Consider the following 14112-nt stretch of genomic DNA (forward strand, 5'->3'; position numbering starts at 1 on the left):
ACTGTATTCTTTTCTGGTCTCCATTTTAAAGGCTTTAACTACTACTCATGAATAACAGAGGATAGGGATACTGACATTGCCCTAGCAAGCACGACAATACCCTTGAGACTGACCATAAATACATATGATCAACATCCAAGCCCCCTCTCTGTCCCAGGCTAGGAGCAGGGAGAGCCATGCAATGGCTGCTGATGATTCAGCAGGTAGAACTATAGGCTCCCCCAGGCCCCCATCCTTACCTTACAAGGATGGTATGATTGCAGACACTAAAGGAACTAATGGGTTTGAGCAGGACTTGAAACCCAGTCTGGTAATCACCTGGCAGAGACTTTACCAATAGGCCGAGAATGCATGCAATTATTCATTGTACCTCTACTAAACCTTTCCTTTCATTTTGGACCAGCAAGTCTACTACATTTAGCTTTACCTTGAGGATCATAACCTTAAACTGGGGCAGTGACAAAGGATACCTGACTATTTGTACTTGAGGGGGAGCTAAGGAGCCTCAGAATGAAAAAAAATTATATAATTATATGGAATATGGTAAAGCATTTCGGAATTGAAAAAAATTCCAGTTAGTTCTTGCATTTTCATTTCACTCACGCTTATTTCCTCATCAAGGAGTCTTCAGCCAACTGTTATTATTAGAGAAAATAAACAGAAGCTTGCACAGATTACAAAAATAGCAGAGGTAAAATGCAGTGTATGATTATTTGGATTTATTAAGTCAAAAGACACTAAATATTTATTACTGTCTACTTTCTACTATAACAAATTTGACCCTGAGATTATTGGTTGCCGAAAACTTTAAAAGCGCTTTAAAAACTCCCCCAGAAGGTACTTACCTGGAGACCTTTTTGTGTTGAGGTGATCGAGTAAAATATAGCAGTGTTAATAGAGGACGGATCTTCACTGTTTTTTGTCATACTGTGTTCATCTGCAAGTACATACAACAGAGAGCTGAAATGGTATGGTTATGCAACACTTCCTACATAGAAAACAAATAATACCAAACATAAACAATGTATTGCACAATAGACTAACTTATTTTAAAGAAATGCTACAAGATACCTCCACTCTCAAACAAGAAATATATAATTTTCCGAATCTTCTCCTACCGTTTATCCACCGAGTACTAATCTCATGGTATACACATAATTTGTGTCGTATAGCATGTTTCTCCTCCACCTCTCTTCAACAACACCCCATCCCTCTCTGATCCTCTGAATCCAATCATTTCATTCTCTCTTAAAAAATGTTCACTTTAAATAATTGGAGTACAATCAGCTGTGGAAATACAGTTTTTTGATATTTTGAGTTTTTGCTCATACAATTTTAGCCCTTTACAAAAACAATATAAAAATCTCTTTGATCATTATTTTTAAATCCTCTTGATTACTGGGTGGTAGATACAGAAGTATTCCTCTACGAGAGTCATAATCTTTGTACATAACATGATTCACATGCAATGTGCATAGCCACTTTCATGTGAGTTTTAGCCTTGCATCAATTGAAACAAGACCTCATTTGTTGTAATATGATCTCTTCTACTACCACACTGACAAACTATTGAGGGTTGAGAAATCTGGGAATCTCCTTAATCTCACAAGTGAGTGAATTAGCATATGATTACATTGTCTGAAGTTTTGTAAACATTCTGAATCATCCAGGTTCAAGGTACAGTATAGGGTGAGGATTCCTATCCTAATAAGGGGAGGAAGAACTTTATTCCAGCCGTTAAATCACACTTTTAGTGTCTTTTAACAAAGCAAAATATGCCAATAACACCACAAAGCTAGGAGAGTTTGCACCATTAATGGTATAGGCAGTGCTCAAAATGAAGAAGGCTATTGTTGTTGCAACTCTGAAATTACCATTTTTGGATGCCAAAATAATCAAGAGGAAACGTAACTCTACTACACAAGACACAGCGAGGCTCCTTTTCATCCAAATCCAGGGTATATACTGGAGGGGGGGAGTTAAGCTTATCCTCCCACAAGATAGTGACGATGAATTTATCAAAGTCAGCTGATCTCAAGCTTTTATCTTCTATCCATATATTCCAGCAGATAATATTTTCTTTAGAATCTTTCAGTACAGCAATTGTAATAAAGTCTTTTCTTACTTATATGAGTATCAATGAGTCATACCAATTTCCCCAGGGAGGGTAGAAATGCAGGCCTGCAACACCTGTCCCACCTGGTTACCATGATTACCCGGGACCAGAGCCATGGCCCCAGTGTCCAAGGCTTGAAGCCACAATGCAGGGTCACAGATCTGACCCTGTGCATCAGCCCCAGGGGCTGAAACACACCATCCACTCCTCCTCAGAGAAGTGGTGTTGTAAGGGACTTTCCTACAACTAAGGCTCACCGGACTTCCTCAACTTCTGCATCTTAGAAGTTGTGAACAGTTGGAAGGTGAAGAGGATGACAAGAAAGAGGAGTCAAAGGAGGAAGATGAATGCGCATGTTTCTTCCTCTTTCCAACCTTCCCTTAAGGCTTTGAAAGCAGAGGAGTCGAAGTCCGAGAAAACCAGACGATGGTGCTTCCCCAAAGGGAAGAACAACAACGGTTGGTCCAACAGGAACCACAACAATGGGGAACATTTTCAAAGGGAGGATAGTCACACTTAAAGGGGAGCGGAAGCCATAGACCCCCAGGAACAAAGGTCGGGATGAAGCACAAGGCAGTGGTGACCGGGTTATGGGAGAAGCACAGGGGAACAAATCCTTTTGGCCCAGAGGCCTCCAAGGTGGGGGGCACACTGACCACACTCTTCAACAATGCCATCACCAAGGAAGACACTGACACTGGGGAGCCTACCTGAATGACGAAAGGAGGCCAAAACCTTCCTTAGGTCACACTCGTCATCAGTGGTAACACAAACAGAGAAGAGCCTCCAACCTCTGATGGGATGCAGTGAACACTAAGGGGGAAGACAAGCCACCAAAACCTGAAAGAACGCCAATGAAGATCCAAGGGCTCCTTGCTACTGACACATACTCCCAGAGTTCGAGCCTAAGGAATAAGTGCAAGAGCAGTGATTGAAAGCACACCAAATGAGCATAAGGAAGAAGCAAAACACTTTTCCTTCCCCTAAAAGCATACGCCTGACACTACAAAAAAAAAGCCACAACCTACACTCGGCATATGGAGATAACTGTGAACAATCTTGCTCCTTGGAAGAGCACAGAATGTGAATCTACAGCCAGTTTCAAGATAAAATAAAATGGATGTAAGGTACATCCTCCCTTGATGGAATGTCTTACTTCACATTAACAATCAAAAGCCATCAATCACTTCCTGAAAGAAAAAGAAAATGAAAAGTTTGATTAAAGACGTATTTGTACATCTGTACTCGATGCAAACAAAAACATACGTGAAGAGACTCTTACAGGTAATGGGACGAGGCACCTTGCTCTCGCTCCCTCTTGTAACTTAGATGCTCATTAAAATGATTTAATGGCTGTTCAGCACACACTGAAAACATATTTCCAACATAAAGGACGACAGTTTGTATTCACATATGAACAAATTATTGAAACTGGACACAACATGTTATTTTCCTTAGTAAAATAAATTTTTGAATATACTTACCCGGTGATCATGTAGCTGCAGCTCTGCTGCCCGACAGAAAAAACCTATGGGCGGGATACGCCAGCGATCGCTATACAGGTGGGGGTGTACAACAACAGCGCCATCTGTCGAGTAGGTACTCCAGTACTTCTTGTCAACAAAGAACCAATTTTCTCCTACGTCCACTGGGTCTCTATGGGGAGGAAGGGAGGGTCCTTTAATTCATGATCACCGGGTAAGTATATTCAAAAATTTATTTTACTAAGGAAAATAACATTTTTCAATATTAATCTTACCCGGTGATCATGTAGCTGATTCACACCCAGGGGGGTGGGTGGAGACCAGCATACATATTAACATAAGGAGCTAAGTATCCCGTATTTCATTTTAGCAGTTATTCAAAATAACAGACATAAAATTAATAAGTACCTGGTAAGGAAGTCGACTTGAACCATTACTCTGCCTTTTTAAGTACGTCTTCCTTACTGAGCCTCGCGATCCTCTTAGGATGCTGAGCGACTCCTAGGTGCTGAAGTATGAAGGGCTGCAACCCATACTAAAGGACCTCATCACAACCTCTAATCTAGGCGCTTCTCAAGAAATGACTTTGACCACCCGCCAAATCAACCAGGATGCGAAAGGCTTCTTAGCCTTCCGTACAACCCAAAAACAACAATAAAAAGCATTTCAAGAGAAAGATTAAAAAAGGTTATGGGATTATGGGAATGTAGTGGTTGAGCCCTCACCTACTACTGCACTCGCTGCTACGAATGGTCCCAGGGTGTAGCAGTTCTCGTAAAGAGACTGGACTTCTTTAAGGTAAAATGATGCGAACACTGACTTGCTTCTCCAATAGGTTGCATCCATTACACTCTGCAGAGATCTGTTTTGTTTGAAGGCCACTGAAGTAGCGACAGCTCTAACTTCATGTGTCCTTACCTTCAGCAAAGCATGGTCTTCCTCCTTCAGATGAGAATGGGCTTCTCTAATCAAAAGTCTGATGTAATAAGAAACTGCGTTCTTCGACATCGGTAAAGCAGGTTTCTTAATAGAACACCATAAAGCTTCTGATTGTCCTCGTAATGGCTTTGTACGTCTTAAATAGTACTTAAGAGCTCTTACTGGGCATAGTACTCTCTCTTGTTCGTTTCCAACCAAACTGGACAGACTTGGAATCTCGAACGATTTGGGCCAAGGACGAGAAGGGAGTTCATTTTTTGCTAAAAAACCAAGCTGTAAGGAACATGTAGCCGTTTCAGATGTAAATCCTATGTTCCTGCTGAAGGCGTGTATCTCACTGACTCTTTTAGCTGTTGCTAAGCAAACGAGGAAAAGAGTCTTCAAAGTGAGATCTTTAAAAGAGGCTGATTGCTGACATCAGGAACCTTAAAACCACGTCTAAGTTCCAACCTGGTGTGGTTAACCGACGCTCCTTTGAGGTCTCAAAAGACTTAAGGAGGTCCTGTAGATCTTTGTTGTTGGAAAGATCTAAGCCTCTGTGGCGGAAGACTGCTGCCAACATGCTTCTGTAACCTTTGATCGTAGGAGCTGATAGGGATCTTACCTTCCTTAGGTGTAAAAGGAAGTCAGCTATCTGCGTTACAGAGGTACTGGTTGAGGATACTGAATTCGCCTTGCACCAGCTTCGGAAGACTTCCCATTTTGACTGGTAGACCTTGAGAGTGGATGTCCTCCTTGCTCTGGCAATCGCTCTGGCTGCCTCCTTCGAAAAGCCTCTAGCTCTTGAGAGTCTTTCGATAGTCTGAAGGCAGTCAGACGAAGAGCGTGGAGGCTTGGGTGTACCTTCTTTACGTGCGGCTGACGCAGAAGGTCCACTCTTAGAGGAAGAGTCCTGGGAACGTCTACTAGCCATTGCAGTACCTAGGTGAACCATTCTCTCGCGGGCCAGAGGGGAGCAACCAACGTCAACCTTGTCCCTTCGTGAGAGGCGAACTTCTGCAGTACCTTGTTGACAATCTTGAACGGGGGGAACGCATAAAGGTCTAGATGGGACCAATCCAGAAGAAAGGCATCTACGTGAACTGCTGCTGGGTCCGGAATCGGTGAGCAATAATTTGGGAGCCTCTTGGTCATCGAGGTAGCGAACAGATCTATGGTGGGCTGACCCCACAGGGCCCATAGTCTGTTGCAAACATTCTTGTGAAGGGTCCATTCTGTAGGGATGATCTGACCCTTCCGGCTGAGGCGGTCTGCCATGACATTCATGTCGCCTTGAATGAACCTCGTTACAAGCGATATCTTTCGATCTCTTGACCAGGTGAGGAGGTCCCTTGCGATCTCGAACAACGTCATCGAATGAGTCCCTCCTTGCTTGGAGATGTACGCCAAGGCTGTAGTGTTGTCGGAGTTCACCTCCACCACCTTGCCTAGAAGGAGGGACTTGAAGCTTCTCAAGGCCAGATGAACTGCCAGTAGCTCCTTGCAGTTGATGTGTAGTGCTCTTTGATCCGGATTCCACGTGCCCGAGCATTCCCGACCGTCCAGTGTCGCACCCCAGCCCGTGTCCGATGCGTCCGAGAAGAGAAGGTGGTCGGGGGTCTGAACAGCCAGTGGTAGACCTTCCTTGAGAAGAATGCTGTTCTTCCACCAAGTCAGTGCAGACTTCATCTCTTCGGATATAGGAACTGAGACCGCTTCTAGCGTCATGTCCTTTCTCCAGTGAGCAGCTAGGTGATACTGAAGGGGTCGGAGGTGGAGTCTCCCTAACGCGATGAACTGGTCCAGCGATGAAAGCGTCCCTATTAGACTCATCCACTGTCTGACTGAACATCGGTTCCTTTTCAGCATGCTCTGGATGCATTCTTGGGCTTGACTGATTCTGGGGGCCGACGGAAAAGCCCGAAAAGCTTGACTCTGAATCTCCATACCTAGATAGACTATAGTTTGGGATGGGACGAGTTGGGACTTTTCTATATTGACCAGGAGACCCAATTCCTTGGTCAGATCCATAGTCCATTTGAGATTCTCCAGACAGCGACGACTTGACGCAGCTCTTAAAAGCCAGTCCTCCAAATAGAGGGAGGCTCTGATGTCTGCCAAATGCAGGAATTTGGCAATATTCCTCATCAGTTTGGTAAACACTAGAGGTGCCGTGCTTAGGCCAAAGCACAGGGCTTGGAACTGGTAAACCACCTTCCCAAAGACGAACCTTAGGAAAGGTTGGGAATCTGGGTGGATGGGGACGTGAAAGTACGCGTCCTTTAGGTCTAACGAGACCATCCAGTCTTCCTTCCTGACCGATGCTAGCACCGACTTCGTCGTCTCCATGGTGAACGTCTGCTTGGTGACAAAGAGATTTAGAGCACTGACGTCCAGCACCGGTCTCCACCCTCCTGTCTTCTTCGCTACTAAGAAGAGACGGTTGTAGAAGCCCGGGGATTGATGGTCCCGGACTATGACTACCGCTCCCTTTTGTAGCAAGAGAGACACCTCTTGCTGTAAAGCTAGCCTCTTGTCCTCCTCTCTGTACCTGGGAGAGAGGTCGATGGGAGCTGTTGCTAGAGGGGGCTTGCGCAAGAATGGAATCCTGTACCCCTCTCTGAGTAACTTCACAGACTGAGCGTCTGCACCCCTGTTCTCCCAGGCCTGCCAGTAGTTCTTGAGCCTGGCTCCCACTGCTGTCTGGAGAAGATGGCAGTCAGACTCTGCCTTTTGAGGACTTGGAACCCTTCTTCTTTTTGCCACGTTGACTATCGGCACGGGTACCTCCTCTGCTGGAGGTTCTGCCACGAAAGGGCGGAATGAACCTAGACGCTGGTGTGTCCATCCTAGGTCTAGGCACGGAAGGTAAAGCTGTGACTTTACGTGCGGATGACGCCACCAGGTCATGGGTGTCTTTCTGGATCAACGAGGCGGCAATCCCCTTGATCAGCTCTTCAGGAAAGAGACACTTGGATAGCGGAGCAAACATCAGCTCTGACTTCTGACATGGTGTGATCCCCGCCGACAAGAAGGAGCAAAGGTGGTCTCGCTTCTTAAGAACTCCAGACACGAAAGAAGCCGCAAGCTCGCCAGACCCATCCCGAATGGCTTTGTCCATGCAAGACATGATGAGCATGGCAGAGTCCTTATCCGAAGGGGAGGTCTTTCTGCTCAACGCTCCCAAACACCAGTCCAGGAAGTTGAAGATCTCAAAAGCACGGAAAACTCCCTTCAAAAGATGGTCCATGTCTGAAAAGGTCCAGCAAATCTTGGAGCGTCTCATAGCCACTCTGCGGGGAGAGTCTACCAGACTTGAGAAGTCGCCCTGGGCAGAGGCAGGAACTCCCAAGCCGAGAACTTCTCCCGTGGCATACCAGACGCTAGATTTGGAAGCAAGCTTGGTCGGGGGAAAGATGAAGGATGTCTTCCCAAGTTGCTTCTTGGCCTGCAACCACTCTCCCAGTACCCTTAAAGCTCTCTTGGATGAGCGCGCGAGTACGAGCTTCGTAAAGGCAGGAGCTGCTGACTGCATGCCTAAAGCGAACTCAGAGGGAGGTGAGCGTGGGGCTGCAGACACAAACTGGTCCGGATACAACTCCTTAAACAGGGCAAGGACTTTCCTAAAGTCTAAGGAGGGAGGCGTAGTCTTGGGTTCATCTATGTCGGAGTGTTGATCGTCCAAATGCGCAGCTTCGTCGTCATCAGAGATTCCTTCATCCGAATGCTGAGGAGGAAGCGGCAAAGGAGGAGAAGAAAGCTGAATGGCTGAATCCGGCAGCACGGGTGCATGCGTAGCTGCACTGGATCCAACATCATGCCGCTGCTGGTCAGTCTGAGAGCTGGCAACAACAAAAGCGGAGTGGTGGTGCGTGGTGGGGACTGCCGTGGGTTGCGGAGACTGCCGCATTGCGTCAAAACACGGCAGTTTGACAGCACCTTCCCACTGCTGATGCGGTAGCTCACGCATGTCAACGGAGGGTGCCGCACGTCGGCTAACGTCAACATGTGTCTGGCAGGGTCGACTGCGCATCGGTGGTGGAGCTCTCACAGCCGGAGTGTGGGAGCAGGCAGCCGCAGTGTCAGCTGAGCGCACAACCGTGGCAGGTTGTAGGTTAACGGGTGCAGCGTCAACCTTCTCAGCACGATATTCCTGCATGAAGGAAGCTAGCTGAGTCTGCATAGACTGCAGCAAAGACCACTTAGGGTCTACAGCGGTTGGTGCGGCAACAGACGGAGTGATTGCCTGCTGCGGAACCACTCTACCTCTCTTGGGAGGTGTGCAGTCTTCGGAAGACTGCGGCGAGTCCGAACTGACCCAGTGGCTACACCTGGGCCGTTGGACTCGCTCGGAAGGGACCTTGCGCTTGAGAGGTCGTGAGACCTTGGTCCAGCGTTTTTGACGAGAAACTTCTTCCGCAGACGAGGAATGAATGGGCTCACTCGTCTGTTTGTGGATGGGACGATCTCTGCAAGATACGTCCGCAACCACTGAGGGTACATCTGTACGCTGATCAAGGCCTGTCGAACCCTTTGGTCCTTCGACATTGCTTCTCCCCTGGGCTTGGGAGCTTGCAAGAGGTCCCGGACTGGGAGGACGACTGGCACGAACAGATGCACCCTCATGCGTAACACTGACATTTTTCACAGCACTTGCACTCACTACACTTCCCACTGCACTTTTCTCCTTCAACTCTTTGACGTCGGCCAAGAGTTGATTGCGGTCATTCGCTAATGACTCAACTCTGTCACCAAGAGCCTGAATGGCACGCATCATGTCCGCCATCGAGGGTTGCTGAGAGCTAGTAGAAGGGTCGGGTGTAACCACTACAGGGGAAGGAATAGGTTGTGGGGCAAGGGGAGAGGAAAAATCAAAAGAGCGAGACGAACTCCTCCTGATCCTATCCTTCTCTAGCCTACGTGCATTCTTAAGGAATTCTTGAAAATCGAATTCCGAAAGCCCAGCGCATTCCTCACATCGATCTTCCAATTGACAGGCTTTACCCCTACAATTGGAACAAACGGTGTGAGGATCTATAGAGGCCTTCGGAAGACGCCTAGAACAGTCCCTAGCGCTACACTGCCTGTACTTGGGGACTTGAGTAGGGTCAGACATCTTGAATTAGTCAAAGGGGGAAATCCAAAATCTATCCAAGTCGTCAACAAATAATCCAAAATCTAATCAATAAAGCTTGATAAGGTATTGATGATAACTCCTGTACAGCGAAAGCTAATAACTAGAGAGAATACATCACCAAATAGCGTGAAAATCAACTCCAGAAACAACAGCGTATCAAGTAGGTCTTGCCGGTGGCACGACAGAGAGAAAATTGGTTCTTTGTTGACAAGAAGTACTGGAGTACCTACTCGACAGATGGCGCTGTTGTTGTACACCCCCACCTGTATAGCGATCGCTGGCGTATCCCGCCCGTAGGTTTTTTCTGTCGGGCAGCAGAGCTGCAGCTACATGATCACCGGGTAAGATTAATATTGAAAAATGTAGTTTCAATACACCAAAATATAAGCTTGGTATTATTCTAAACCAGTTCCCTTTTGCAGACTAATAAAGTAAAAAAACACCTACAGTGGGATGTGAAAACTATATGAACTTACCAAAAGAAGAACTCTTTGAGCCTAGCAATATATTTTTCATAGATCGGCAAATTTCATCCGTAAGGAAAATATGTAAAACAACTAATGGTTCATCTGGCATACAGGAATGTGTGAATATAAAGCATCTTCTGTATGGCCCTACACGACGCTTCAGATCAGCCCAATTACGCACTGGATGAACTGCCTCGTACTCTGAAACCTGCCGAGGAAACAAAATTGGATGAAGTACCTATAAATCAGACTGATGAAAATTATCAAAAAAAAAATGCATAATAGTAAGAAAAAGAAAACTTAATAGAATAGTTTGAAAAACATTCATGGAACTAATTTTGCTATTGCAATACATAATTACTGTACCAAAAAATAATTTTGCTATATCTCTGGAAGAATATTCATATTAAATTTTATTTCTATAATACTTATCCCATATCATAAATTCAAAAAGTAATTTGCATTTTTCTTACCTGTACAAACCTGAAGCCTTTAATATAAGTATGACTTCAGCAAAACTTGAACATACATCATAACTTAACGAGAATGTCCCGCTCTCCTGTCAGTCGTTAAGACTAGCAAGTTTGCCGAGTGGTTGAGGTAGGAAGTGTAACTTAAAGGACTCATGTTTGTACATAGAAAAATAAAAATTACAAGGAAAATTTATGTTCCTACAAGAATACAAACCATTGTTTTTAACAGGAGATTTATCCTTAGATGGGAAGAAGCCCTGACAAACTAAATTTTTGGCAGGCTCAACTTTCCCAGGAATTGCCAGAGCACCCAGTCCTCAACATGAGCAAAGGCCTGTACCAATAATAAATAACACTCAGTCACAGGATGTGTTTTCCAAATGTATCCATAGCTAGTGTGAGAAATAGGATCGAATAAATTCAATTCATCTTCCAACTCATCTAAGAGGATGGGGGAAGTACTTAATAGATCCTGTCTGAACAGAAAGGTTGCTCGGTTATTAAGCTCACCTGCATCTGACGTCTGGTCCAGCTCATAGACGGTAGGACTCCTGCCCCACCAAGAGAGGGGGAAGTTAAAAAGAAAAGGCCAGTCATTCTACCATTCAATTCTATGCTTATGTCAAAACTGGTATCTTAGACGAGATGTTTCTTTTCCTGTGATGGAGCTTCGCTGACTTCATAACCTGTTGACCAGCCACCACAGGACTGAGGGTAGAAGTGCCCAAGGGTTTGTGGTATGGGAGGTGAAAGTTGTTTGACATTGCCAGACTCCTGCCCTAATGCCTGAGCCCCTGAGAGTATCTTCCAGATGGCTAAGGTGGACCCAGTAACCATGAGTTTTTGAGCCTTTGTCTCAGTTTGACCTTCAACCCCAACACTGGTTGAGGTATAGACACATCTATGGTCCCACAAAGCCAGAAAGCAAGTGTTCTTTGATAGCTTTCTCTTTAGAGCTAGTGTGTGAATGACTGTGCTAGTAGAGCTTGTGCACGTAGATGATCAGCTTTATGAAGTTCGTAGGCCTGGAATCCCTAACCTGCGCCCATGGACCTTTGTGCGAGTGGATGGTCAATAATGGGGGTAAACGATCGTGCACCAAAGTCAGAATGAAGGTTCCTCTATCTGGCAAGTTGGTGGGGACTACACTCCACCCACCGCCAACTATTTTTACCTCGTTAAAATTTTAAACAGCCATTACAGTTTTGCCGAAGTCACACTCCTGTTAAAGGACGATGGTTTGTGCTCGTGTAGGAACAAATATACCTAAATAACAAAAGAACTACAACATAATAAAATCTCAACACTCGAAAAGGAAAATTCAATATTCTGGGCCGAATTTCCTGGGTTGGGGCTCCTACACTAAAGATCCCCAGAGAAGATGATATGTAGAGTTTTTTCTTTGAATTAATGCCAAAAGAACTATCTACAGTATTTAGATATAAGCACCATGACCTAGAGGTAATATTCATCAAAACAATTGAACAATCTGCAAGACCTAAACATTTAACTGGCAGTGTAATTGAAGGGCATTCCTCACCATTCTGGAGCTAAAAATTTTCTTAGTTGCATATGCTATAGCTCTAGTACTGTATACATAAACTAAAGAATTACCTTTTGTAACATACTGCACGATGACTCCCAAGTAATCCGTTGTACATTTAAAAGCCCAACAGTAAACCAAAGTGATAGCAGATCACGAAGCGTGGCATCCAAAGTTTTAAGAACAGCTGAGTTTGTGGGATCCGATGTCTTTGTATAAAGAGTACTCTGAAAAATAAGTGAAAAATTGAAAGTAAGAAACAAACAGTGAATACCAAAACATTTGGAAATTTCAAAGTACAATATAATATACAAGCTATTGATCTTTTATCCTGTACTCAGTCTCCCTTACCTCTTAGTGAACTAGGTTATTCCTTTATACTATTTTTCTATTATATCCTAGTTTTTTGTACTTGTTTTTGTTGGATAATGTACTTCCATACAGTATTTACTACTTTTGTAAGCAGGTATTCATCATTCCTTCCCAGCGCACGCTCGAAAAAGTCAATTTTTGAGTTCTAAGCTCAGCCATTTTACAGCTTCAGGACACACCTTTTCATTAATTCTTAATTCCTAATATGATCTTCCCAACATATTCCAGCCATGAATATTAACTTTCCCAGATTAAATACTGTATTATTAAAGTCTCCTAAGTCTCCCCTATTTTCATTGGCAGTGCTCCTATTTCTGCTACATAGAATACTACAAGCCATATGTACCAATTGTAAGTCTTTGCTCTTAACTGATGAGACATATTCATTTACCCACAATCTTATAGTCTTTCTACATTCCACACATGCTGCAGTCACTCTCTTACTGCTCTCTCAACTCCAGGGCAGCAGTCCAGTATGTCTCCAACCTCAAGACCTGCTCATCTGTAACAACAAGGCTCTTAACTCCTATATCTGAGGTAACTTTTACAAAATCTTTATCCTCCTTATCAGTGTTCCTGTGTCTTTTGTATATAGAAGTACAAGCATTATGCAGCCAACTTTGTCTTTGCCTCCCTATCAAAAAGAAATTTTATTAACTAGTAATTATGTCTTCTCCCTTCAATTTTATTAACAAGTAGTTATGTCTTCTCCCTCTATTTCATTCATGATGCAGCTGCTCTCTTAATTATCTATGTATCAAAAAATTTCTTATATAAAATATACAACACAAAAGAAAACGAGGAACTATACAAATACACTCAGAATAGACTAAGAACTAGATAGTAGTTTAGGGCCTTCAATGAGCAACCCTTACCCACATTATATAACCATAACTTTGTTATCCTCTTACTAACAGAAAAGTGAGAGCATAGTACTGTGTATTGAATTGTTATATTCATAGCTCAAACTAATGTTTTGCTCCTTAGATAACTCACAAATTTAAGTTTGAGACCTTCCATACAATACCCGTTACATTCTCTAGGTCTGCTACATAATATGACCAAGTTTAAAAGTAATTTGTAATATTCCTAGCCATACAAGTCCTTTAAAATAGGGAATGTCTTACACACAGTTGGAACAACTATTGACATCATTAACGAGGTAGGTAACGACAGGGTATGAGTGGAGGCAGATAGCTCTGTCCCCTCTTCTGTCAAAGACTCTTCTCTTTTGACCTTTGGCTCACTACTGAGAGGGTTTTTTGAGGTGGTTAGCTTAACTTTACAGCTATGAAAAATACAAATTATTTGTTCTTATGTATAAGCAAAACTTTCATCCTTTAAAAGAGACTCACTTATTGGTGGGTAAGAAGTATCCCTAGAACCAAACTTGTTAATTCTTTTTCCTCTGAGGAGTAAGTCACCCTGGTCCCATACACAAGCAAGGGAAGTCACTCTAGCAACATCCTATTAGCCCATCATAAGGATCAGTAGGCTGATAGGAGTTTAGCAAGCACCTAGCTATGTAACTGGTTCTTGGTCGATAAAGGAATCTTCTGCCCTGAGGGGGAGACAGTCTGGAATGTAATGCCTGACACACGA

The 14112-nt window shown here is 44.0% G+C and overlaps 1 protein-coding gene across 2 annotated transcripts in view; it reads right to left on the reverse strand.

Moving 5' to 3' along the window:
- The window catches only part of LOC137619640 (malonyl-CoA decarboxylase, mitochondrial-like), a 44488-nt gene that overhangs the window by 19806 nt on the left and 10570 nt on the right, over positions 1-14112 (reverse strand). For both annotated transcript variants that reach the window (XM_068349842.1, XM_068349841.1), the window contains exons 5-7: positions 12210-12365; positions 10132-10330; positions 846-937 (exon numbers count right to left, since the gene is read on the reverse strand). In XM_068349842.1, the coding sequence (XP_068205943.1) occupies positions 846-937; positions 10132-10330; positions 12210-12365 (447 nt within the window). The remainder of the gene's footprint in view (positions 1-845; positions 938-10131; positions 10331-12209; positions 12366-14112) is intronic.

The sequence above is a fragment of the Palaemon carinicauda genome, chromosome 26, assembly GCF_036898095.1.
Source record: "Palaemon carinicauda isolate YSFRI2023 chromosome 26, ASM3689809v2, whole genome shotgun sequence".
In the NCBI taxonomy this organism is placed as follows: Eukaryota; Metazoa; Arthropoda; class Malacostraca; order Decapoda; family Palaemonidae; genus Palaemon; species Palaemon carinicauda.